At 36.1% G+C, this 27,754-nt stretch overlaps 1 protein-coding gene across 1 annotated transcript; it reads left to right on the forward strand.

Moving 5' to 3' along the window:
* The first annotated feature begins 603 nt into the window (after positions 1–603).
* LOC145788487 (complement receptor type 2-like) lies at positions 604–26,089 on the forward strand. The gene is made up of 19 exons (XM_082600251.1): positions 604–863; positions 2,223–2,364; positions 4,333–4,481; positions 13,942–14,354; positions 14,680–14,883; positions 15,309–15,500; positions 16,119–16,316; positions 16,564–16,761; positions 17,047–17,244; positions 17,444–17,635; positions 18,917–19,105; positions 19,300–19,485; positions 19,611–19,808; positions 20,243–20,443; positions 22,115–22,387; positions 22,931–23,131; positions 23,947–24,147; positions 24,574–24,780; positions 25,381–26,089. Exons 1-19 carry the CDS (start codon positions 604–606, stop codon positions 25,386–25,388), a joined length of 3,810 nt encoding a protein of 1,269 aa, XP_082456377.1. The 3' UTR covers positions 25,389–26,089.
* The last annotated feature ends 1,665 nt before the right edge of the window (positions 26,090–27,754 follow it).

The following is a 27,754-nucleotide window of genomic DNA, read 5'->3' on the forward strand; positions in this document are numbered from 1 at the left end:
GAAGGCTTTTTTTTCTATGGGTCTACCTGCATATCATTAAAGTGATTGGAGACTTTTTATTGATATTTCGAAAAAAAGCCTAAAATGTGTCTTGCTCCATCATGGAAACAAGTATGGATCCATACTCATGGGACACTCTTTCTTCCTGAATGAGATTTATGCAAACTCCAAAGTTGTGCTAGAAAAATTAACGTACTGCAATCACCAGTAGTCAGTAGCGTTGAGAAGGGGGTACTTTTGGACACGGGCCCGGAGATGATTTTAGAGGCGCGGAACCCGGGAAACTTGAGAATACACTGCGTATTCGTTGGTTGTAATGTGTTTTTCCCCAGAATCTCTTTGGTACCGGCTCAAATGTTCCTCTCAACGGCCTTGCCCAGTAGTTCATCTGCGTGGATTGTAAAGTAGTAAACTTTCTATTGAGATAACAAGGAAATATCCTTGCTTTTTATGTTACCGGAATAGTAGAGCCAACATTCTGGGGACTGTTTTGACAACATATGCTGAAAATTTCTGGGCCTTATCTATGAGAAGAAAAAAGTAGGGATATCTGATGGGCTTCAGATTAAAACGTTGTTCAAGAACCAGCACTTCGTGAATACCATGGCCACCATCGAGGCTCGAGCTTGGAATGCATTTGCTGATATGGTTTATAACTTCCTTGGGAATAAGAAAGCTGAAAATTACAGGGATATACTTCAGGACCTTCTCATCAGCCTGCATGGACTTGGGACTAGGATGAGCATTAAAGTTCACTACTTGCACAGCTGCCTGAGTGAGTTTCCAGAAAACCTTGGCGACATAAATGTGGAGCTGAGCAATTTCCGTCAGGGCATCAAAGTGATGGAAAAACGTTACCAAAGGTCAATGAAACTGCAACATGATGGCAAATTACTCCAAATTACTTATGCGACCAATGCGAAGACTTATCTATACCTGAATTAGGTTGTTTTCGGGATTACAAATTAGAGATCAAATTCATCTCTCATTGTAAACCAATGTTTTCAAAGCCAAGACTATTGTCTTTCGCCATTCAAGAAGACTTAACTCTTGCCTATGACCTTGTCATAGGAAAAGATATCTCGACACCTGTACAATTTTGCTACTGGAGAATTCCAGTAGTAGCCAGTTCGCAAGTCTTCCACCAATAATAGTTATGGTGATTATTAATCTACGGTTAATCTACAACTAAAAACTCACATGTATCTTTTAGCTCTTCTAAAGGATTTAATGCTTAAACTAGGAGTGGTCACGGGTTCACCAAGATTCACTTGGCTGATGCTTATAAGATTAGGCTAGGTCCAATGAGTAGAAAAAGTATTGGCATTAAGTACCCATAGAGGAGTTTTACTACAAAATGTTATGCCGTTTGTCATCTTTTCTGCTCCAGGCTATTTCCAAAAAAATGAATGATCTAACCAGTAATCTCTCAGGTGTCGCAATCTACCTAAATGACATTTGGATAAGGGGAGATATAGCAGAAGAGCATTTCTAGAACCTTAATCTACTCGATCGTTTATCATTGAAAGATCTTAGATGTAGGAGGAAAAGTATAAATTTGTCCAAGAAAATGCCGAGTACCTAGGCTACGTTCTTCTTAAAGATGAGATTTCTGAGGGTCCTAAGTCGATGCCGTACTGAATATGTCTGCTCCTTTTAATGCTGGTATTTTGCATTCTTTTCTAGGGTCGGTTCAATTTTATTCTGAGTTTATGTTCCCAGATTTTTCTATGGTAGGCTAACGCAACCGTTTTACTATTTAACGAAGAGTGGTGTTCCTTGAAGATATGAACACAAAGAACAATGCGCCTTTTAAAAATTGAAAGCGTTTCTTTCGACGACGACGTTCTCATAAACTTCAGCCAGTTGCTTCCTTTAGAAATTGCATGCGACGGGAATTATTATCAAGCGTGGGCATTGGAGGCATTGGCACCTCACTGTTTCACCGCTCCCTGGACGAAAGCGAGAGGTCAATAACCAAAGTGTCGAAAATCTTGACAAAATCTCAAAGAAACTATAACAGCCAAATTCAAAAGGAGGCTTTGTCCATCATCTTCTCTTTGAAATTTTTTTCCAGTATCTCTACGGTAGGGATTTTATTTAGTAACGATCGATCATAAGCTCATGCTTTCACTCTTTGGTCTAAATACCTACTCCTTCCTGGGCGGCTAACCGATTTGCACACTGGGAGTGGTTTTTGAGTCAACTTAGTTATACTATAGTATAGAGTATCGCAAAACAATGCACCACCAAAATGCTGACGCCTTAAGCCATCTTCCGTCCAACGATGACCCAATTTTTGACGGAGAGGAAAGTGCAGATGATATCGATATTGTTTGCGCTGTTGATACGCTGGACTCGCAAGTGAGTCATTCCGAATCTTCCACTTTGCGCAAAGAAACATCTAAAGATCCGGTCTTGTCTAAAATCATTTACTTCACACAAGGAGGATGACCAGCAAAGTCGAATGCTAACGATGCAATTGAACAGTTTAGACGAGTTGCTGATTTTCTAACAACATGTTAGGATTGTTTATTGTATGATTCTAGTGTAGTTATTCCCACTACATTTCGTAATGATATTCTTTCTCTTTTACACGAAGGTCATTTCGGCATGCAGCGCATGAAACAGCTGGCCAGAACAACAGTTTACTGGCCCAATATCGACGCGGACATTGTCGATCTATGCCGAAAATGTACTACAATGCATGTAGTGAGCATCAACCTACACCATGCAAGGCTCTTGTCCACCCATGGATAGCTCCAGAGAAGCCTTGGAGTCGAATTAATGTCAATCAAGCTATTAGTTTTTAGGTTCTATTTGGCTTATTGTTACAGATGCTTGTAGTAAGTATCCCTTCATCCACCCAACTTCTTTCATATTGGCTTCGGTTACTATTGACCTTTTAGAGTTGATTTTGTCCATTTTGGATACCACCATTCCATCCTCTCAGATATTGCCACGACGTTTTCTTCGGAAGAATTCCAGAATTATTGTAAGACTAGGGTAATAGTACACGTCACTGTAGCACCATACCATCCAGCTACGAATGGTATTGCCGAGTGTTTGGTGGGCACTTTCAAGCAGGCTTTGAAAAAATTGTCGTTACCGCCTAGAAGTGCGACTACACAATTTTTGATACAGCTTCGCCATACGTCTAATGCCAGTGGTTATTCTACCAATGAGATATTAAACTGGTACTAAACTAGATATCTAACTTCCTTCCTCAGCTCAGATCACGAAAACATCGAGTCCTCGGCCTCGGAAACAAAACAGGAATACAATTAAGTTTGATGTTAGTGACTCTTCTTATGCTTTGTATGTACTTTTTTGCTCGTTGAAAAACTCTTTTAAGCTATCTGCTTGATAAAGAGACTATGGGTCTCTAGTTGAGGTTAATTGAGAATGTTTCTGTCTAGGCTATAGGGTATGATTGGTTGGTTGGTTTTTGAATCTTTATCTTCGGTCTGACAAAGCCTTGATAGGTTATCCTGATAGTTTCGCATACATGTAAAGCAGGGGTTCCCAACCCTTTTTTATTATTTTTCATATTTTTCCATGACCCCTTGAAAAAGGCTCATGGCTCACTAGGGGACCATGGCTTCCAGGTTGGGAACCCCTGATGTAGAGGCTCTTGACGGAGGGCCAGTTACCGAGATTGACAAGGTGAAGTTTTTCGATTGTTAAAGTGTTGTTGCCGGGGAATTAATCCATTCACTAGGTGCTGCTGAAATGCGTTGCTCAAGCGCACACCTTGAGAGTCGAACCAGCGCCGCGCGATCTTGAGCCGGGCACGTAACCACTGAGTTAACCGGGGAGACCTACTATTCAAACATGTCCTATTGTATATTGTTATATTTAAAAATGTACATTAAAGTTAAATGTATTATTATAGTAACCAAGGTTGCAAGCTCCAAGCTCCAACTAGAAAAATTGAAAAAAACAACTCATCCTGTCTACTCTATTTGGTTGATTGCGACGGGTATCAGAAAAGCGACATTCTCCGTTGTGAGGTGTACCTTTTGTTCGAGAGTCGTTCCTCTTTTGTTCTGAAAGTCGGCTTTTAAAAGCTAAAATCCTTTTAGTTTTTATACGTTATGAGCACTTTTCCATCATGGTGGGATTTATGAAAGCAGAAACGTTACACAGTCAAGTCGCTTCCAAAATACGGAAGCGTGACCTAAATTCTGTGGGAGCAGATACTAGGTTTTGAATCTGCACAGTTGTAAAGCATTTGCAAATTGCAATTCTCATAGGTTTCAGCCAAATGTTCTAATAATTTGAATTTGTTAGTTGAAAACATGGTACATGCTACATGTACTTTGGTCTCAGACAAAGTCAAAGCCCTCGTTGGGTTTCTGTCGTCGTGGTGAAGCGACATGGGAATCGACAGGTTCTAGTGAGCCCTTGAGGTCCAATATAGAAGCGTCATATCAACCAGCTACGTCCACGTCATGTCTCGCCGGAGAACATGGATCCAGGTGAGGCTACCTTCACGTCGTCATCGACAGCCGACGAGGTTTCTCTTCCATTGACACCGATTACCACCGAAGATTCATCGACGCCGATGACAGCCGACGATCCATCACTGTCATTGCATCAAAGACTTACAGTGGGGCGGTCACAGTGAGTACGCTAACCACTCTTTTGTTATGGGTGGTCATAAATTTATTGGGGAGGTGTTGTGTATTTTTGTTTAGTGACGTTGAAGTTATGTGCCTTGCTTTCGTTCCCCTCATGTCTTCTGTTTTGCGTTGTATTTATCCACATGCTGATGTTGATCAGCGCTTCTCGGTTTGGGTCTACATTGGAGGTTTCTCGCAATATCTCGGTTTTACAATTTTTTCAATAAAACAGAACTCCAATATGACTCGTTAAATGAATTTAAAAACACAACAGAAATGCTATTCAATAAAGTTGATCCTAACTACAACCAAAATTAACAAACTAATTATATATCAGATTAAAGTTAGACAACGCAGTTGAATGGTAGATTCGGAATGATTTCAATGTGCAAGACATATAAGGAACGGTTCTACTAACTGGATTGGTAATGTATTTTTAACCGCAAGTTAATTTAGAATTTAATTATAAATGTTTCATGCGTAGGCTACTTGACCACTATTGATGAGTATTTCCTTGACAAAGTATTACCATTTTCATCCCAATTCACAACACAACCATTTCACAAATGTAATTTATTCCCTTCACAAGGGGTGTAGGCTTACCTTTGTCAATATTACATTATTTTTCCAAAGTCAAGACCAGATCAAAAGTTTATCATTTTGATTATTCTATTTTTTAACTCAAAATAATTTTACAAATACACAATACACTAAATTCCATATGAAAGATATTCATTCTCAAACCCACATTGAAAATTCATTCGCTTTGCACAAATCCAAAATTATATCATTAAATTAGTCTATTTTCGGAAAACTTAACTTTATGATGATGTAAAAATATCATTCGTTACCATTTCAAGCCGTCTAAAATGTTAGTTTTGAGATCAAAAAGATGAAAGATGTTTAGTTTTATTTTAATGCTTTTGGTCCAACAACGTTTCGCATGCAACCCGCAGAAGTGCAATTGTTGGCGATAGGCTATTCTCAATGGTATGCAGCTTTTGACGATCTGGTCGTGGCAAGGGGGCGAAAACACTTTGTTCATGCAACAATCAATAACTAACCACCAATTGATGAATACAGTGCGTAGAATCTTTTTGCTTAGTACTGATAGGCTACATAGGCTACTAAATTCAAAGCAGAAATAGAACAAATAAACGTTGTAAAGTGTAATTTAATTTTTGACCAGTAATGACTGTTTTTCTTTTTTCTCTTTAGAAAAAAAGTTTTATCAATCACGATCGGGAAAAACCAAAAATAAAAATTGCAACGTTGTTTTCAACAGCTTGATTTTGTTAAAATAAATTAAGTTAAAAATAAAGTTGTTTTTTGCTATTCAAACCACGTTGGGCTAATTATGCGAAGTTAAATCGTACGATCTAGAAATGGCCACAGGCAATGCTATGACTCTCGACATGATTATGACCAACTCCATTAAGACACAAGTAGAATAACAGAAAACAACGTTGAAAACATCGCATCGTTTGAACATTGTTTTACATTTTTATAATATCACGTGTCTTTGAGAAGTTGAATTTTCTGCTGCTTTTTTTCCAAACGCTTTTACGATTACGTTAATGTAATGTTAAACGATGAATATAATGTCATCTTGCCTTTACACAAATAGAAGCATGAGTTTAACTATTTAAACTTTTAATATTTTAACTTTAAATTAATATTTAAAATCTTTGGAAGTTACAAACCAAGTTAAAGTTATATATTATGTAAATTTCTCAAACGCAAAAGAAGAATAAGTTTCGTTTCTAGTTTCTAACGTTCATCTGATGAAAGTATACAAGCAAAAGCAACGACAAACAGGTTTACTTTCACTTTTATCAGATGAACGTTGCAACTAGTGCTAGAAACGATAATTGTCCTGATGAACACCCAAACTTTTTAGTATTCAAGAATAAGTTTGCAGAATATATAACTTTATACTTCAAAAGTTTTTAAAATTCAATTTAAAGTTAAAACATTTAAATTTGAAAGCAACAAACAACTTAAAATAGGGGTTCAACTTTCCACGAATTAATTATCAACGAAATCCTACGCTCATCTGGTTTGTGACTAGAGAGATTATTTGAGATGAACGTGAGCACAACTTACATGTGTGATAAATTCTGTAACACTGCCACACATCATACTTTGACGCACAATCACATGGTGGCATATTTTGCTACAATCAAAAACATGAAAAAATTGTACTTTTCTCAAGCACAGCTTTGCAAAATTGCTCAGCGAAAAAACTATTAGCTGGCAGTTGTTAAGCCTTTCGTATGTTGACAAGAATATTAATCTGTAAAAATGAATTTCACAATCCATGGAAATTTTACTTGATATAAAAATGCAAGTCACGAGCAAACACTTCAAACTTTAATTTTTTTAGGTTGCAGTGTTAACGTTTTTATTAAGATTGTGAAATAAGTATTTAAAACTGCTGAGATCTTTAGTAACGTGCGAAAAAATGTTATGAGTATTTCAGATCTTTTACCAAGAAAAAGCGTGCGGTTCACCATGGAACTGACAAACAAAAACACTTTGCCTTGGATTGAAATCTTGCTATAATGTTTATTGTTTAGATACAATCATATTTCCTGTTCTCGGTGAATACTTTATGAAAAAAAATCGGGCAATCGGGAGTTTGCCTTAATGAGTAGGCCTGTACAGTATCTATAAATACTCAGCTTCGCGTGATAGCAAAAACGTATCAATGTATTTTATTTTTGACTAATTTATTGACCAAAGTATTTTTAACTTGTTGCCGCGGCGATGATAGTTCACAGCGAGCTTGATTGGTTGTGAGACAAACAACCTCAAGAGACCTATTGTAGTCTCAAAACAGCTGGAAGCTTAAATTCCTAAACTGCTTGTAGTTAAAAGATGAAAATGTCCAAGGCTGGGATGTTGATGGTTTTCAAGGAATAAACAAACCTCGAGTTAAAGAAAATTAGAGGAAGTTATCAAAATCTAACTGTCTGGCCAATAAAGCATACATTGGCGTAGCCAGGGGGGCGAAGGGGTCATGCCTCCCCCAAATTTTCCAAGTTTGGATTCTGAAGTTGAGCCCTTTGTTGAAAATGTAATAAAAATTTTAAAAATTTATAACGTTTTCAAAGACATCTGGCTATTAACACCCCCAAGGACTTGTTTTAGACACACAGAAAGACACCAATAAATTTTGCAAATCGTAAATCGCGCAAAATTTAAGCGATTTACGTTTCTTTGAACTAATTTGTGGTAGCAATTTCAGAATGGCTTACTCTGTTGGGTTTTGTGTAGTTATTGAGTTTTTGTATAGCTGAGTTTTTGGTGTTCTTTAATTTTAGCCGCAGTTTTTGCCCGTTTGTGTGTAAGAGCTACCTTTAATAAGTTAATAGCTGTTTATCTACTAATAAATTTCATACAAATATTACCCTAAAAGTGTTTCCAGAAAGCGCTATAATCCATTATTTGAGTGTAATTTTTTAAAAAACATTTCCGGGGGAGCATGCCCCCGGACCCCCCTAGAATACGCGAGCCTTCGGCACGCTCTAACCCCCAGCCAGTTTTATTGCTTCCCTTGCTCAACCCACCAGGATACGCCACTGCACAACAAGTGGCGATGGCTTAAATCAAACACTTTGTTGTTCTTTTCAATTCATCAAATATTTGGCCTCCAATTTTCTTTTCTGGCTACGCCACTGAAAGCATATCGTGTATGCACTTTCTGCAAAATACAATTTTGGCTTAAATCTGCTTGTCGAGAATGTCTTCATTAGGCTAAACATCTGCTATCGATTTCCAATCTATGAATTTGATAGGTGCTTCGGTTTCAATGTTTACGATTAGGCCTACTGTAGCATCAACTAAACAACAATGAACATGTCATTGCATGGATCAGCCCATCAAGTTTATTATTCAGAGATGTTAAAATACTTTTAGTTTTCTCAGAACTAGTTGGCTCATTTTCAATATTGCTTATTCTTGCTCGAGTCAATTTGCTAGGCCGGAAATGCAGCAGCGTGTCAGAATTTTTTTAAGTAAAACCATCAATGGTAGAAATTTTGGTAACTAATTGATTAATAAATAGCTACATGAATATTCATACTTGTTAATTTGCCTTATTAGACCGGAAGCAAGGATGGATGAAGTATTTGATGCGGGTATCCGGAAGTATCTACACAGGCATTTGTTGCAATTAATGTTTATCCAAAACAAAAGCTGATGCGGTCCAAGCAGCAAAAGTCTTCATCGAAGGTTTTTGTTTACGTTGACGCATTGCAGTAAAAATCGTCGTTGATAAATAACAAAAACAGCCATCGAACCATTCCTTTGCTGACCTTTGCATCTTTAAGCCGTTGCTAAAAGGATTACTTTGGAACAGCATAACATTCTGACTAATCTTATTTTCATCACGAATATCAAACTATATTTGTTCATTGCAATCTTGCTTATTCTGGAACTAGTCAAAAGTCACGTATCATGAGCCTTGTGCATTCAAAATGCTATGCCCAATGCAATCGGATTTGTTGTGTGGAGTGCTAATTAAAACACATTTCTTTCAATTAATGGCCATCGATAAGCTTCATTATGCTTTATTGAGCAATGCAAATCAGTTTTTTTTTAAGACTTGTCAACGGCTAGCCGAAAACGTTCACAGTTTTTTTGCTTTTATATCATACTAAATGTTTATCATACTAAATGTTTATCATACTAAATGTTTATCATACTAAATGTTTTGCCTGGTTTTGCTTGCTTATGATTTAAAAAATAACTTTTCTGCCAAAGTTGTATTTTTTATCGACTCTATCGAGTGGGTAAAAGGCGTAAATTTCTTAAAATGCGTAGTTTACGGTGTTAAGCACCTTCACGTTGTGTGACTGAAATAATGGACATAGCCGTAGAAGATGGGGGCAGGTTGAGAGGAATGTGGAATTCTTTTCCACAGACTTTTTGTCACTTCGCATAGAGTTTGTATAAATACCTTGTGAATGCATATATTTTTCGTTGGCATGTTTGGTTCTGTGGTTTCATCTTGCGCTTTATGTTCGTGAGGACAACGATTCGACGCACATCGAAGACAATTCTTTTTTCTTTAAATTAGTTTTTGCGGTGCACAAAAGCTTTTCAAAAAAGTAGGGTTAGGATTAATGGGTTAAGGTTAATTCTTAATCAATTCGGAAAATCTTACTTTTACAGTTACCAGAATCAATTTCTTTTCTAAAATTTTTTATACTTGATTAGACTAGGTATGTCTCCAGGCTACGTTTTTTTCAAGTTCAATGTTTAGATTTGGACCTGGAGGGCGAAAATTGACTGCTGACTTAAAAAACCGCGCGAAAAACTTGAATTATCCAGATTATCCAATCGTGCACAGAGACACAGGTATGTCTATGAATGTAGATTACAGTTAAGTCAGCCTTGTTTATCTAAGCTGAACGTTTTGTTGTCTGCGTTTTTGTGCACTGCCAAGTTGATGACTGTGGAGTTATTAGAACAGGGGTCGAGAACCTATGGCTCGCGCGCCATATGTGGTTCTTCGTGACGGCATAGCCTATGGCTCACAAAAAATTTTATCTCAACTTTTCATCACCAATTAAAGTTTAAAATAAGCTCAGAATGCACCAATTTAAAAGATTTTTTTCAAAAATCTCTAGAGAACGTCCCCAGACCCTCCCCCCCACTGTTTTTCTCATCTTCAGTAAACACATGGCCCAACTTTTAAAAACTCATCACCTGCCACTACATGTTAGTCGAATTAAGTGTTAATGCATTATGGAGACACATTTTCAAAAACGTAGTTTTCATGGTTCTCTTAGTTAGAAAAGTTCTTGAGCCCTGTATTAGACTAAACACCACCTTAGAGACTACTGTTGCGTTTTTAAAACTATATTTCCCAAGACAAAACTTCAGCAAATTTTGTTCGCACCCCCAAAATGTTTTACTTTTCTACGGCTATGATAATGGATCATGGCTTGCTATCGATGCATGAGCATGAGTGATGATTAGGGCTATTTTTATTTTGACCTAAACAATTTTTTTTGACTTTTTTTTTTTTATCAAATTTTGACTTTATTTTGACCTAACGAAATTGCTTATATGTAGAGGCACAGTTTTTCCTTGAATGGATACCAGTAACCCAAACATAATATTTTATCGATTTCCTTTGCCTTGATTGCGATGCTTGTTGTCGCTCTAATCCAGTTTGATGGCGTTTACTATTCCTGTGGCTTTCAACAAAATACTTTTTATTGCACTTCACTATAAACTCGCAAAAATTGCACCTTAAATCAGTTAAATCACCCCCGGGAGTTGCATTAAATTCATCAGAAAAATCTCGACAAATCTGTCTAACTTTTACTAAAGACGATTTAGCTTGCTTAGGAATTTTTGTATTACAGAATGTCAGTAAGCTATTCCTAAAATCCAAACTGTTGATCTTCGAAAAGACCACGTTTGTGAAGAGGAAGTGTTTTATAAAAATTATTTAAATAGCTAACAATGAATAAACAATAGACAATTAGCGATAAAAGTTACTGCTGATCCAAGGGCGTTGTGACATATTTCCTGCTTTTATGGGTTAACATGGTTTAATTGTGCCGCAGTTCTTGATTTACAATGCTTTCACGAGGATTTTGACAAAAATTACTCTCAAGAAACACAATAAGTTTGTCAAAGTCCATAATTTGACAAATTTTAACTTCATTGAAAATTTTGACTTTATTGTCGATTTTGACTTTATTTTTATCTATTGTATAAACTTCTTAGAAACAGTCCCCTAGATGCTGAAAACAACTTCATTCGTTGATTTGTGGACAGACGAGGTCTTTAAAAAAATTTGACTTTATTGACTTTTGCGGGCCCTAGTGATGATGATGATGATGAATGAGCGCAGTGTTCATTATCAACGCCATTCAACTTCAAACTAAACGAAAGCGAAACGCAAAAGAATCTCCGAATGCAGAAAACATTATAAAGTAACGTAGACGGCATCAAGACACGCTTTTCGAAGAACTTATTAGTGAACACAATTTTCTATGACGGAGATGTTTTTTCGATGTTTGGGTATATTTGGGTTGCTGGATAAGAGATACTTTCAAAATCTAGGTTCAAAAATGATAAAATTACCACTTTGTATAGATTTTTGAACAGCAAATTATATTTTTGTGGTGTTTACTTTCAGCTCTACTGAAGATGATCTAGCTGCTGGCTGATCGAAATCGATGTTTAGCTGTTTATGATTGAATTGACTCGTGTGAAAATAAATTTCTTTGCATTACAAGACATGTAACCGAGTCGTTCATATCAAGCATTGTTGTGGGTTTGACACCTGTCAGAAGATATTTCATTTCTTGATATTGGATGAAAAGTACTGTATTAATTTTCAAGCTGAAAAAGCATTTTAATCGATAGAGTCGGTGCACATTTGTTAACAGCTCCCATCGAAAATCCGGTCTCTCACATAAAATCGTTTAATTTCCAACTGTCGTTGAAGTGTTGCTTACAATTGCCAGCAGTAGCGTATAACTCGTCAGCATCATCAGTGTGATTTCATAAACTAATGTATTTCATTTTGTAGGTTAAACTACAGTCACCTACACATTGAAGCGAAGTCTTCGTTAAAATATTATTATTATACTGAACACAAAGCCTACTCGACAATTCGGCACTCCTCAGCTAGCGAATCAGCGTCGTTCAACGTATGCATAAAAGCCTAATTAGTAAAATCTGATTTGTCTACGATTGAATTGCCTTCAGTATGCCTTCAGTACGATTGAATTGCCTTCAGTATTTAATAGAAAAACTCTATTGCATCATCATTCATCACACGAATGTACGAGCATGTGTCGTATATCGACTTTCAAACTTCTGCAATTGCTGCACGTTTTATTTTCCTAAATCATATCTATGTTTAAATTCTTGAAACAGCACATTAGTTTGAAAGAAGTAAACGTCCATTACGCAAACATGAAAAGCACCAAAATGCTTTAATTGTGTAAGCATTTCTAATAACTCACTAAACGCATAAATGATAAAATTACTAAATCTAATTTTGCTGTTCAAATTAAGTTTACGTAATTTTGTCAAAAATAATACAAAACAAAGTAGCAGTTGATTTATTTAAGCTATTCAGCCAATAAATTTATTTAGAGTTTACATTCAGCTAAACAAAACACCGCGGACCCAAGAACGCGTTTTTGCGAGCATATACATTTGCTTCATGTTTCATTATCTCATGTTCTTCAAACTACAGATTCAAAATGCAATAAAAACAACATTACATTGGTATAATCACAATTTGGATACATTTTCGGGTATTAACTACTTGAAATCGTTTGGAAACTGTCAATGATTAAGCATACATCAATGCACTTTTTATTAAATGACAGCTGCACATTTTAAAAATAAGAACTTAAAATATTTTACAATAAAACATCTAGCAAAGTAATTTCACTGTTTTCAGTCCAACTTGACGGAAAATAAAATGTAAAGTATTATGAGCCAAGAGACAATGATATCACATATACATTAAAAAGTCTATAGCATGTTTTATCACAGTGATAAATCTATCAAACTGGTTTTTGATTTTCAATAAAACCAAAACATGTCATTTGCAGAAAATGTTATGCAGAATATCCTTCACTAGAAAGAATAAATTACCAACAAATTATGATGAAGCCAGGTTGAACGATTGCATCTTAACTTTGAGGGTGCATGGCCCTTCGAATGCTTATAGTCAACACTGTTTCTTGATCTCAACAGTAGGATATGACTTATTTGTCATCACTGTAATTGTGCAGACAAATGATTAACAGAAACAGTTATTGAAAACCGCACTATCTTGTGTGATACAGTTTGCGCATGAGAACTCGTTTTAAAATTAGTTTAAGATGCAATTCAAAATACGAAGGAAACATTAAAAAATGACAGTTTCGTTGTTCAAGTAATAACAGTAATTATAACAAAAGTTAACCACAGCAGCGTTTTCACATAGTCTTGCGGAAGCTTATTTAAATAGAGTTTGCCGCATATGACAATAAAATATTAGCTGAGGAAATTAAATTAAATGTTTCGATAAAACACATATGTCTCCAAAAGTGCTCCAGGGTGATTTTTTAAGGCTAACAATTTCTATGAAAAGCTTCATCAAAAATTATTTTAGGAAGTGTATTCTATTTAAGACAAAAAACTACTTTAAGAAACCTTGTAAATTAGCAAATTGCGTTTATCACGTGACTTGCAAATATGTACGAGCAATTAAAACAAGCACGCTTTCTATATAAACGCAGGGGCGTGCTTAGTTCTTTTTTTTTCTTACGCGGCAATGATACTGCAGTTCTTCTAGTATCTTCTTATCACGTTTATTCAACCGTCAGAGCTTTTGTGGTTACGTCATCGCTTCCCTACAGCTGCCGTCAGAAACCTTTCTTTCTTGCTGCTTTGAGGGTATAAATAGTGGTAGGAGAAGACGCAGCACCAAAGCAGAATTTAAACCTGCAAACGGAAGAGAAAACAAAAACATGTTTCAAATTCTTACAAGTTTCGTATTGCTTTTTGTGTATGGGGCATTTGCCTGCAATCCACCTTCGAAGAATTCTTTTACCAACATTGACCAAAGACTCTTTCTCTACAAACCGGGAGACGTAGTGAACTACGAGTGCTTTCCCGGATTTGATGTGATAGAAGGTTCTTCACAAAGGACATGCTTGGCTTCGTTAGAATGGTCTGGAACACCCTTGACCTGTAAACGTAAGTCGAAAAAAAAGTTGCTAAACTGTTTTAGTTATGATAAGAAACTAATCTTCGTATCAATAATCAACAGAAAGCAGAACGTTTCCACAAAACCGAACATACGACACCCAAAAACACAATTAACACAAACAATAATAATGAAACATTAAAACTGCAAATTAACGCTTTTTTTCAAATCTAAGGTAATCAGGACCACGAAGATGATTAAAGCCATTGAAAATGCTTAATCTAGTGTAACTTATCAAACTATAGGCTACGTATCGTAAGCTTTCTGCTTTGTCGGCTCAACATGCATTACATAATTTTAATTTTCACTTTTCAGGTTCTCCAGGCTTTATTGAAAACGTTGACTGCTCACTTCCTCCGAAAGTGGCAAACGGAACTGTCCGCTTCTTTCCTGTTGGAAAAACAGTTTTCCGCCAAGGAGATACAGTCAGATATCGCTGCAATAGCGGTTATCGTTTGATTGGAGTGTCAAGATCTTTTTGCAATAGAAATGAATGGTCAGTCCCACCGACCTGCGAAAGTAAGATGATCTTTCATGATCAACGTATTATTAGTGGGGGTCCGATGGTTTTGGGCAGAATCAGTGCAATATTGACGAGGCCTGCCTAATGACTGAAATGCAATTTCTTTCTCTTTTCATGCCTCATGCCTTCGGTTGTTGAACACATAAACGTTTTTATTGTTCTTTTCTGTGGCCAGAGAGTTACTTTATAACTTTTTAAAAGTTTTAACTGACAAGAGTTAACTCGATTTCAGTTCTATTTAGCATTTAAATATCACAAAAAATATAACTCTGTTTCCATCACTTCTCATGAAATTATAATTAGTTCTTAGTTATATTTGTGATTGCAGTATCATAATAAACTGAAAATTTGCCTATTAGAAAGAAAGATATTTTTAAATCAAAGAGCTAATATCATTGCAAGCTTTGAATTTTTAAAACAGAGCAAGTTGCTTGTCGTCATCGGAACCCCCCACAAAACGCCAGATACATTCAATCACAACAAGGCATAACAAGATGGTATTCTGGGGACATTGCTCGTTTCCGTTGTGATACTGGCTATGTAATGACAGGGAGGGCGCAGTCCAGCTGCTTGAAGTCTGGAAGATGGTCGATAGCGGTGCCGAATTGTCGACGTGAGTTTACCAATGGCTTACTTTTTTTTTATTTTAGAAGTTATTCTTATGTCATGTAGTCTACTTTTAACGTTGAGTTGAATCAGTCAAGAAAATTATTTCCAATACGAAAACCTAAAAACATTTTTTTCAAAATTTGCAAATTTTGAAATATGCTGCGTTTAATTTGTCCAGTTATATCACTTTGGTTGATTGGCTACCTAGAGTTTTATAAGTATCTTTGGACAATCTTTCCTTTTATTTTGCATTTGCGCTGGTTATGTAACAAAGTCAGCTTATATTTCTTGAAACAAACGATGCATGCACGTACGATAAATATTTGGTCTGTGTGCACCATATCTTTTTTATCAAAACTTTATATCAGTCGGCTACATTTGCAGCTTATCGCACGCCATATATAGTAGCCTGCAGTTCGCAGTATTTCTTATCTAGATAATATAAAATAAGGTGTGGTTTTTGCTAATCTGTATTAAACACTCCTTAAACTTTACTCGAGTTTTTAGCTTTTCTTAAAATAGCTCATAATAATCCACGCAGAATATTTCTTTAGCAGATTATCATGTCATACTGCTGCACCGAATTTGTAATGCAATGTACCAATTTATTGTATTTAACTAGAGCGGGAACGAGATACAAGGGGATGTGATAGACCAAATGATCCTGAAAACGGAAGAATCCGCTCTACTCCTAAACGCCAAATCCACTTTACGGATGGACAGTTTGTGCGATATGAATGCAACTCTGGCTATACTTTATCTGGAAACGCAAGAGCAGATTGTGTTGGGGGCAGTTGGAACAACGAACCGATTTGCCAAGGTAATGAAACTATGAGCCGAAAAACGATGAATAGTGAAATAATGGGTACATTATTAGCACATTTTCATTTTAATGTATAGTAGGATATAAGCATACAGTAAATACTACGTTTCACTTTTCTTTTTAAAATGTTGACTTCTCTCGGTTGTTCAAGTTCCATTATTCTGCACAGTAATTTTAGATGTTTTTCGAAACTCCTTTGAATTTGATTGACTATTTTTGTTTTAATCTCGAATTTTACTCACAGCAAACCCAAGAACGCAGTGTCCTCACCGGACACCCCGTGGCATGTTGAGGTACGTAGCACGTCAAGCTCAAACGAGGAAATGGTTTGTGGATGATATTGCGATCTTCCGATGCCCCCCTGGTTATAGCATGTTGGGTAATAGACGATCCAGATGTCAACACAACGGCCGCTGGGGAACACCTCTCCCATCGTGCTTGCGTAAGAAATTTTTTTCATAGCCTATTTTTTAAACTTGTTCACCAAAGTTTCTGCTTTAAGTACCAATGGAACATCATCTTTTTAATATCTGGTTGGTGTTATTCAAGTAAGGATTAACAAATATGTATTCACTTCACTGAAAGTCATGGAGAGTTAAGCTACAATGGACCGTAAAGATCTTTTATTTTTTCAAGTTGTAGTAATCAAAAAATGTCATAAAACACACTATAGACATGTGAAGTTGATCAAATGTAACTGTACTGTCATTGCACATTTCATATTCAGCTGTTGCAAATGAAGAAACGAATTGCATGCGACCGGAAGACCCAGTAAATGGAGAAGTTGTTTCCAGCCCACCCGACAAGTTTCAATTTTTTGAAGGGGATTCTATTGAATACATATGTAAAGAGGGATTCGAGAATGATGGCGAACAAATTGCAACCTGTGAAAGCGGAGCTTGGACCAGTGAACCAGCATGCAGACGTAAGAGAATTAATGATTAAAATATATAAAAACTAAGACGTAGGTTGAAGCGTTTTTTTGCTGCTTTTATGGTGTAGCTTCCATATGAATAAAAGTAATATGTTATGTTTTCTGTTATTGTAGCCTACATTGAACTGGATGTGCAGCTATACCGAAATACTTAATTGATTGTCGTTGGATGCATTACTTCTATTTTCAGGCCTAGCAGAATGCAACCATCGACAACCTCCTGAAAACGGAGCCTACGCCGAAAATCAACTGGAACAGACGACTTGGTTTGAACGAGAAACAGCAGTGTTTGCGTGTAAAACTGGATATAGGATTGCTGGTAGTCAAACGTCAGCTTGTCAGTCAGACGGACGATGGTCAACTGAAGTCCCTGAATGCAGAAGTAAGCTGTTTCTGTCAAGATTTTCGAAATATAGCTTTTGTAATAATAGTTTTAAAACATAGGCAGTATACAATTTTGGTAAAGAGGTTACTTTCTTCAGCCACAGACATATACAACCAAGCAACCACACGGCATTTAACATAATGGATTAAAATTGAACATAAACTATAAGCTACAAACGTTTTCGGCCATACACACGTTAGCCCTTATCAAGTAACAAAAAATAACTGCTTATCACATCTACAATGAAAATGAATGACTGATCTAAACACTGAATTGAAAAACGAAATGCAAAATGAAACGGCAGAACAGAAGAAAGGCATATCACGTGGCGTTTAAATTACACCAGGCAAAGACGCAACATATGACGTATCAAGAAAAGACGTTGAGTAGATAAGAAGCACCTGAGGCAAACAACTGTGTATTGAGGCGAGGATTGTATGATTTTATTAGCAAAGCCTCGTGGATTTTAGTGTCGAATTCGGTGAAACATTTACGCATAATTCTAAAGGACTCCAAGGATGGTTTGTTATTTGAACATGTTTGACAATCGAATATGTGATCTTTAATGGCACTTTGCTTGTTCAAATTAGTTAAATCCAAGTGCTCCCTCACTCTCGTGGCCAAATGCCGCGTAGACATACCGATGTATGTACAATTCGCGTCATGCGAACAAGTGAACTTGTACACGACATTTGAACACAAGTAGGAGGGAGTCCTAGATTTAAGCTGAAAATAATAGCCAACTTTGAACGTTTTATACACAGGAACAATATCCACGTTGAACTTCATTTTGATAAAACTTGACATATTACTGACAAAGCGTCTCGATGCTTTACCCACAAAGGGAACTGTAAGGCAGGTTTTCCATTCACGCTCGTCCGCTTGAGAGTGCGTAGAACGTGAATCCAAAAACCCCCTCAGCACCTTATTGAAAAACCATGTGGGGTAGTTGTTCGCAATAAAACAAGACCGTAAACGATTGACTTCAACATTAAAATTATCAAAATTAGAGCAAATATCTTGTGCTCGCTTGAGCAGGCATTTAATTAATCCAGATTTGTAGGTTGAAGGACATACAGCATTAAAATTGAGAAGGAGGTTGGTATTGGTTGGTTTTCGCCAAACCCAAGTGTCAAATTTGTTTTTATTAATTTTAATTTCGACATCGAGAAAGGGAATGGTCTGGTTGGCTTTTTCTACCGTGAAAGTTATATTAGGCAGTATAGTTCATAAACTTAACAACTATTAGTCGGCTAATTGTTGAATTGATTTTTTTAGAGAGAGAAACTTGCCCCAACCGATCTCCACCTGTAAATGGAGAATATGTGAGACGACAAGAAGACAAAACTACTTGGTACTCAGGTGAACTTGCAAGTTTCGTGTGCAACCCAGGCTTCATGTTGGAAGGAAGCAGCGCCATTTGTACTTCTGCTGGAACTTGGACAAACCCTGTTCCTGTTTGCAGAAGTAAGATCGCTAGATTAAACTGAATTAGCAGTCTTATAAGCAGAAAAAATTGCTAAAGTTTTGCTTTTCATATAAACATAACCTCTAGGCTAAACCATTTTGCAATGAACAATGTTACTTAGAAGAATGTAAATGTTATGTGACAGTGGTTTTCAAAATATTATAAGTTAAAATATTTAATCAAATTTTTGCAGATGAAGTTTTTTGCCCGAACAGACCAGCACCAAGCAACGGGCGAACTGGAGGAATGAGACGAAACAGATGGCGTGCCAGAGATATTGCGCGCTATCGGTGCAGCAAAGGATACAGACTGGTTGGTCAAGCAAGGTCAACATGTCTCCTCACTGGAGAATGGTCATCCGAGATTCCCATCTGCGAAGGTAACAAACATTAATTTTTGTCACCAACAACCACAACAACACATACTTTAGCTTTTATTATAAAAGCACATTGTTTTATCATGCAAACATCATATTTTATTTCACGTTTTTTTGTTCATTTTCAGCACTTAGACAACTTACTTGCCCACGACCTTCCAATCCTCCAAATGGTCGAGTGCGTTCGTCTCCAGTTCGTAAGGATATTTTCCGTCACAACGAATTTGTGAATTACCAATGTTATGCTAACTTTGAAGTCATTGGAGGTCCTACGGTCACTTGCATGGATGGAAAATGGTCACACGTGCCTTTGTGTAAACGTTTAGGTAAGTACGGTAACCTATAAATATAAACATTGAAGTTAAATTGCAAACAGGATGAAATCAACCGTCGTCAGACCACTCGGTATGCGACAACTCAGCAAATGCTTCAAATCAGCAAGTACATTTCAGCTACTTCTAAGTTAGTAAATGAGGTTTACTTGCTCAGTTCGGACTTGGTTATCGCTTTTAAACTCATTTTGCTGACTGGTGACATGCCAAGTTTTGGCTTGCTCAGTTGTTGCTTGCTTAGTTTCATCATTTGCCAACTTCAGCCTCTTGCTGAAATGTTGCTAGCTCAGTTGTCGCTTACAAACCGCCATTTGTTCAGTTCACAACTGCCAACTTGTAGGAGACTCGAAATCACCGGCTTCTAATCTAATAAAATGACATTGAAATGTGGTTATTTCAACACTTAACCCAACTTTTCACACATTTAGGCCAAAGAGATCTTCCTACCTGTGTTCGACCCAATAATCCTGTAAATGGACGAGTTCGAACACGTCCTGCTGGGAAAAGGATATTTGATGATAGGGAGTTTGTCACTTACGTATGCAGCTCTGGATATCGAGTGGTTGGAGACCCAAGAGCTACTTGTACCAATGGGAGATGGAGTCATGAACCAACTTGTACACCAACTTGTAAGTAATAAAGTGATAAATTATTATGTATTTTACTATCACTAACTTATTTTGTATGTTGTTATAGCCTACCTCAAGCAGTTACTAGGTCTCAGCTTGCTGCGCTCCATAACTGAAACGCTACCGTGAGTAGGTGCATTGAAATATTTTGTCAAACGAAACTTAGTTCGTGAAAGTGGATGACGATTAAAAAATAAAAGTAGGTTTAAATAATATGAGATTTTCTACTGGTGCAAATTAAGCTGAACTATCACAAGATGTATACAGGGACAATCTGTTTTTATTCCGACGTTTCGTCAATCAGACACGACTGACTTCTTCAGGGGGCTAGACCAGGTAGTGACTACATGTCTAGAATGGCAAAACACAGGACATGTTGTTGAAAACAACTAAACATGCAAAATGAAAATTCAACTTCTGGACAAAAACTTATCGTGCGCAAAGTTTGAAATAAGTTCGAAAAAAAGGGGAGACTTAATTGTTAACGACCAACAAGAAACTTAAATAACAGCAAGATAGGAGAGTGAACGGCATGAGTCATGAATCGAGTTTTGTACGCACTACTGCACAGTTTTACAATCAGCATGAAACCAATTTAAAAAACGTCAAATAAGCACTTACAATAGTTTTTTGTAGATAGCAGGAAAGGAGATGCCATCATTGCGATTCATTACATGAGGCTTTTGATTGATGAACCAACTTTCAGAAAACATTCGCTTTTTATAATCACTTTCAACTTTTAGAATTGCTCCAAGCTATTTTATGGTCTGAAGTTATGGCATGCATGCAAGGAGCAGAATGTTCAGGGCGTTGATATTTGAAAGCTCTTTTGTGTTCATTAATGCGAGATTTAAGATCTCGTTTTGTTTGGCCAACGTAAATTAAATTGCAATCATCACAAGAAACTTGGTACACTAAACCTGAGATTTCGCTTTGTTTCAAGGGGTCCAAAAATTTACTTATTGTCAAGAAAGGTTTCAAAGCGACTTTTACACCAATTTCATTTAAGATACGCCGAATTTTTTCAGAAACTCCCTTAACATAAGGTAAAGAAACAAAAGACTTATACTGGGTAGATGGGGGTACTAAACTTTTAGGTTGTCGTTGGCAAGCATGCATTCTTGGAAATCCATTGAGGCGCAACGTGTTGTGTAATGTAAGTAGGTTTGTTAGAATTTAACAGTAGCCTATGTAAACTAAACCCACAATTTTTGACTCAACCTGGAAGCAATTGCCCTTGAATTTGCAACTTAGTTGCCGTAATAAAAAGCTTGTATTAGCTGTAGGACTGAGTTAAAAAAACACAGAAAAAACAAAACTTAATTGAAAATTCCATCGCATTCACTGTTTTCTTATTGTAATGTTTCTGTAAAGTTGCTTTACATAAGCTATCATCGTGTCATGTACCAAACATCAAGCAGTTTCTGAAAATAGAGACCCTTGGCTACCAAAATCAACAGTAAAATGGCAGTTGGCTCCCAAACTACATGTAGTTATGGTATAACTCGAGATAACATTTCAGAGGTTGCATCATGGCTAGCAACGTCTTTTTTTCTCTATGTCCGTAGGCCTAATGGCTTTTTAAGTCCGACTTAGTTTTAGTATAATTTCTTTTCTAAAAATGTTAGAATAAATAGTTCGATTTTTGAAATTTAAATTTCCTTTATTCAGCAAATCGAGTGAGAACAACAAAACGACCAAGAGTTACAACGACAACAGCATCAAAGAGGCGAAGTAGTGCTGAAACCGAACGGCCAGTGAATTGCTTTCCTCGTCCCGCCCCTGTAAACGGAGCCTATGTCAAACGACAACAAGACAAAAAAGTGTGGAGAGAGAATGACATCGCCAGTTTTGAATGCAATCCAGGATACGTGTTGAACGGAGCCAGGCGTTCTTCTTGTAGTTCTTTCGGAGTTTGGTCAGCAAGTGTTCCAATTTGTACAAGTAAGATCGATGTGTATTTTATTTTGTTTTTATGTTTTTTCGTTTTCACTGCAGATAAAGGCTATCACTTTGGCAACAACTATTTCCACAGGTAGAAAATATTATCAACTTTAATGACAAAGCGTCAAGCAGGCACAATGCACTTAGAACAGTATTAACTGTGTCTACTGTATAAACCGAGTTTGTAAAATGTGTTCGGTTTGCTGCTTTGGTAATTTGATATCATCGCTTCATCTTTGACTATGACCTTTTAGGTTTGTTGCATAAAAAAGATCTCAGCACTATGTATCTGGCCTGCACATTTAGTCTTTAACAACACCATCAAATACTTACATTTTTGCTTCAATAATAATAAAAGATAAAGACTTTGGTGTATATTTAACAGAACCCTTTCCTAAGCTGTAATTATATTTCAGATTTTAAAGCTCTTCATTAGTGTTTATACATTGGCAAGACTTAAGTAAATTACAGTTTCCTAATTTGGCACAATAAGCTTGTTAAAGTTTTATTTTTTATTTTTCCACGTCTCTGAATTAATTCTAGAAGAAAATGTGGAAAACGAATTGACTTGCGAGCGCCCGCTCAATCCACGGAATGGCCGCATTTTGTCAATCCCAAGTGCTCAGACGGTGTTCGATGAGGAAGACGTTGTTATTTATATTTGTGACGAAGGTTTTGAGATCGATACCATTCCCTTCGCAACTTGCCGTTCTGGACAGTGGGATAGGAGCCCAACTTGTGAAGGTAATGTTGCTCTAAATTGCTTATTCATTTTTAATTCTCTCATTCGGGCCAAACAGCTTATTTTAGCAACATCAAGAGATTTGTCAATTCTTTATGAACAAGCATAGTACAGGCTTGTGAGGTTCAAAACGTGCATGTTGGCCTGTTGCTTGGTAATACTGTTCAACAGCAAAATCGGAGACCCAATCAAGCAATTTTTGAAGGGTTTTTGACGCTGATTTTAAAAATATCCTTATTTTCTCCAGCACACCAGGTTTTAAGATATTTAAATTTTTGTTGTTTAAATTTGCCTACTGTACGCAATTTTACATAGTAGGCTAATGGAAATTTTGACCTCAAGATTGCACAAAGCGTATTTCACAATGTACTGTGATTACCAGTTGCATTTTTGAAACGTATTTTTTTATAACTAAATACTTAAAATACGTAAAAGTACCTGAAATATTGAAGTGCAAAATTTTTGAAAACTTGATGTGCTGAAAAAAACAGCGCAGATTCGGAATTATAGCGCGAAAAATGCATCTAGAAAAATTTACTTTTATCTCTGATTGAAACATTTGGTCAAAATTTGTTGACAAGTGAGCTCACAAATCTATTTCATCTTGTAAATATATTTTACTATAAAGTATGTTGTCGTAATCACTACAAAACAAAATCATAAATATTATTTTATGTCGTATTTTATGTACTATAGTGGGCAACAGACGCAAAAAATCTGTCCTTCAATAATTAATTGAACATTTAGTCGTTTTTCAAATAAAAACCACAAACGGATATGATTAACCATTGATAGTTGACAAACTTTTTTTCCATAGGTGTTGCATCCACCCGATGCATCAATCGGCCTCCTCCTCCAAACGTCCAATACATAACGTCCCAAGAGCTGCGAACCACCTGGAACGTTGGTGATCTTGCCGCATTCCAATGCGAGTTTGACGAATTTCAAATGTTTGGAAGTTCTGTGTCCACTTGCCTCTCCAGTGGTGAATGGTCTTCGGACGTGCCTACTTGTGAAAGTAAATGGACAATCTCTTAATGCGAATGGGCAATTTGATATAATGTTTCGTACTTAAGAAGAACTTAGCCGTTTTCGAAAATTTTCTTTTATTTAATTTAAATGTTTCATAATAATTTGCAGGCCAATAATACAGTAGTCTACATGTTCTGTGTCGCAACTGCACTCCCCGAAAAAACACTATTTAATTGCAAAATTTTTGCTATCTTTAAAAAAACGCACTTAACAGTTAGTAGGCTATGCTAAATGAGCTACTAACTTACAACAACAAAAAATAAATTCATTGACTCACCGAAAATATACTTCACTACAAAATTGTAATTGTTATCTACTTTTACAATGCTTTGTTACTTACGCATGTTATAATATATTCTTGTTTGGTGGAGCAAACATTTTAAGATTGTAAAACTTTGCTTTTGTTGTACAGGACCTCCAAGAGACGCAGCTGATGAATGTTCTCGCCCTGTAAACCCTTTGAACGGAAAGGTACATTCTTATCCCACGTCTGTGTATTTCTTTGATATTGGAGATGTCGTCCAAGTGGAATGTGATTCAGGATATGAACTTATATCAGACAATGACGGTGTCATGACTTGTCTTGGGAACACTTGGACTGCTGCACCGACTTGTGAAGGTATGTTATAATAGAAGTGCATCTAATTTCATTCTTTTTATCATTTTTAAAGTGAAATTGTCACTTAAAACAAAGACGTTTTTTCGATTACATCTTAGTTTAACAGGTATCAAATAATGCTAGAATAAACAGTCATTAAGTTTATTCTGTGATTGATGACTGTTTGGACATACACATGGCTTCTATATTCATGTTTAACGCTTGTGTTATTTCTTTGTCGGTATATCGACAACAAAGCAATGAATTTCAATTCTATAGCAACTAGATTACATTTGTGTTTTACGTTAGATGAAGGACCTGTAAGTATAATTATCCTATATCCTACATGTCACAAACAGCTTGACACAAATTGTTTGCCTATTAATCAAGCTCAAAGGCTTTTTCATCCTTGGAACACAAGCACTACAATCTCCTGTGCATTGCCTAAAAATAGGTACTCAGATTTTCCAGCTTCATGTTTATGAAGTCTTTCCAAACTAACGTTAAAACTCTGAGATCAAATTAAGTGCTACTTAAATGGGCCACTAACTTTTGAAGCAGTGTCGTAATGGTGGATGTGATTATCCGTACTTACTCTTCGGTATTTTTTTATTATTTCAGAACCGTAAAAGATTTGCTGGGCATTTCGTCTATAAAGGCTGTTCACTGTATGGCAATTTTTGTTGAGATGTGAAATTATTATTCTTATCTACGAACAAGAAAGGAAGAACAAATCCACGTCAATGCAACAGTTGTAGAAGTCGAAGAAGCGGTCACCGTTCTTTTTGTTGTTACGAAACTTGTGTTTTTCTTCATGATTAATGTTTGAATGCACAATATTATATATCAAGCAGGAAATTTAACCAAAATCTCAGTCATAAATTCAGCCTACTCCACTTTAGGTAGAAAATTACATAAATGTTAAGGAAAAACTCAGTAACAACGTGGTAGCGTTTTTGTGCTTTTGAACCGGATAATAGATAGAGAAAACTTTCATGTGTTTTAAAAGTGAAGTGTTTTGGATGTTGTAACTGATGTAGCCTACGATTGGCATAAGATATTGCTCACATGCCGATTGTGTTGTTTATCTCAATCGAAAGCAAGGTGTGTGAAATTTGATGTTACATCTAAAGGATAAAAGAAGCATGTCTAATGTAGCACTCCGTGCCTTACCTTGTCACGTCTCGATATAACTGTTCATTTCTGAATTATCTTTCCTAGCTACTGTATGTTTATTGGTTTTGTACATTTATGGTTTTGATTTATCCAGTTAGCTTGTCATTTTGTTCTGTGCACTTCAAAAGAAATAAAACTATTTATTTGTCGTTAATGCTTTGGTGTGTTTTAAATAAAAATAGATATGTAAGGTGGTCAGGAAAAGACAAATTAAAATAGTTTTCAGCAAATGCCTAATGAGCACTATAAAACTTAGTGTTGATGGGAAACGAGCATAAAAAGTTTGATTCAAAGCTTATTTCTAATGTGGACTGATCACTTACGTAGTTACGTTAACCGACAAATTATTATTGAAATCCAATTAAATTTTACGCGCAACCATATCGATGTGTGTATTTTAATTGTTGGAAATAATGGTGTAATAATGAACAGAAAACACATTCTAGAAAGTAACATTGATCGTATCATACAATCCTGGAGACTTTATTAGTCCCGAATCCAGATTAAGAGTTAACTTAGTAAGGAACCTTCTTTATTATGTGAATTCGAATCGAAACGATCGCCAATTGTTCAGATTTCTCATCATAGAAATATTTCATCTCCTTTCGATAAAAAATTGTTGTCTTCATTTTAATCCGTTTAAATGAATATGTAATTTTCTTTAAAATTGCCTTCGTGTTTTCATCTATGTTATTTTTATAGCTAAATATAAAAATTTAATAAGTGTGATCACAAAGCAGTCTATCTACTGCAGGCTGACGTACAATTCTATACGTACAACGGCTTAATCAGAAAAAAAGGTAAGCATGCTATTGGTTTTAAAATGTTTATATAATGTAACAGTTCAATATGAGATACCTTCCGAAAGTCAAGATAATTTAATACGTTAAGTTTGTAAAACTAATTACTATGTTGATGGTGTAAAAGTACTCTTACTATGCAGAAAACACTTTGTGATATTGTTGTAGTTATTTTTCATCAGAGCAAGATCTTCATCTTACGACACTTCTATGAAATAGGTTTCTTGACAATTTAACTAAATACTTATTTCTTGAGGCGTAAAACACAATCAAATCAACTCGAAGATAACATTGAACCTTTGCATGCCGCATGTGCTCTTATTAGTTGTATTGTATCTTGCGCAGGCCAGGCCGAAAATAGTGCACCCAGTGGCGCACTTTATTTCCGTTTTTTTTTTAAAGTTTTGTAACCATATAGACACCTTAAATGAAAGGACTAGTATCTGCTATGCTCGGTATTTGGAACTTGGACCTAAGTCCTAAATCCACACTTGGGTCCGTCCAAAATGAGGTATAAATTATTTGTAAAACTTTGTTTTTGGTGTCTGTTGTTAGGTTTTGAAGGCAAAGATTCCATTTTTCACACTTGTTTTTTTCTGAAATGTCAACAAATGGTCTTTTGAAGCCTATTAGTAGCAAAAATATTACAATTCTGGCAAAAATAGGTGTTTTTTTACTTAAGTCAATAGAACAAGAATTTAAACCAACATTCAATATAGGACAGGTGATTAGTCAAAACGGCAGAAGTTATTAAACAGCAAGATTAAAAATAGCAAAGGTTCGAGGTATGTCAATGACACCTAGGCTATATCAGAGCAGAGAGGAGCCTATACAGTATATTCATTAAAGTTATTCGTCAGCTGTGAGCAAATTTAAAGCCATATTTTCTAAAACAGTGCAACAGCATATTATTGGCCTACTTGAGTAAAAAGTTTCTTTTTCCTTTTCAAACAACCAAGTTGCTTTTCTTTGTCGCTTTTGTTCAGATCGAATACTTTCAAAAGAATATTGGACATTGT

Source organism: Aplidium turbinatum, chromosome 2 (assembly GCF_918807975.1).
Source record: "Aplidium turbinatum chromosome 2, kaAplTurb1.1, whole genome shotgun sequence".
In the NCBI taxonomy this organism is placed as follows: domain Eukaryota; kingdom Metazoa; phylum Chordata; class Ascidiacea; order Aplousobranchia; family Polyclinidae; genus Aplidium; species Aplidium turbinatum.

Bases quoted from the DNA above. Each gene is read 5' to 3' on its own strand.
- LOC145788487 (XM_082600251.1), top strand. From the start codon at position 604: ATGGCCACCATCGAGGCTCGAGCTTGGAATGCATTTGCTGATATGGTT. The intron at 17,245-17,443 runs GTAAGAGAATTA...TTCTATTTTCAG, and splicing joins CAGTGAACCAGCATGCAGAC to GCCTAGCAGAATGCAACCAT. The intron at 19,106-19,299 runs GTAAGATCGCTA...AAATTTTTGCAG, and splicing joins CCCTGTTCCTGTTTGCAGAA to ATGAAGTTTTTTGCCCGAAC.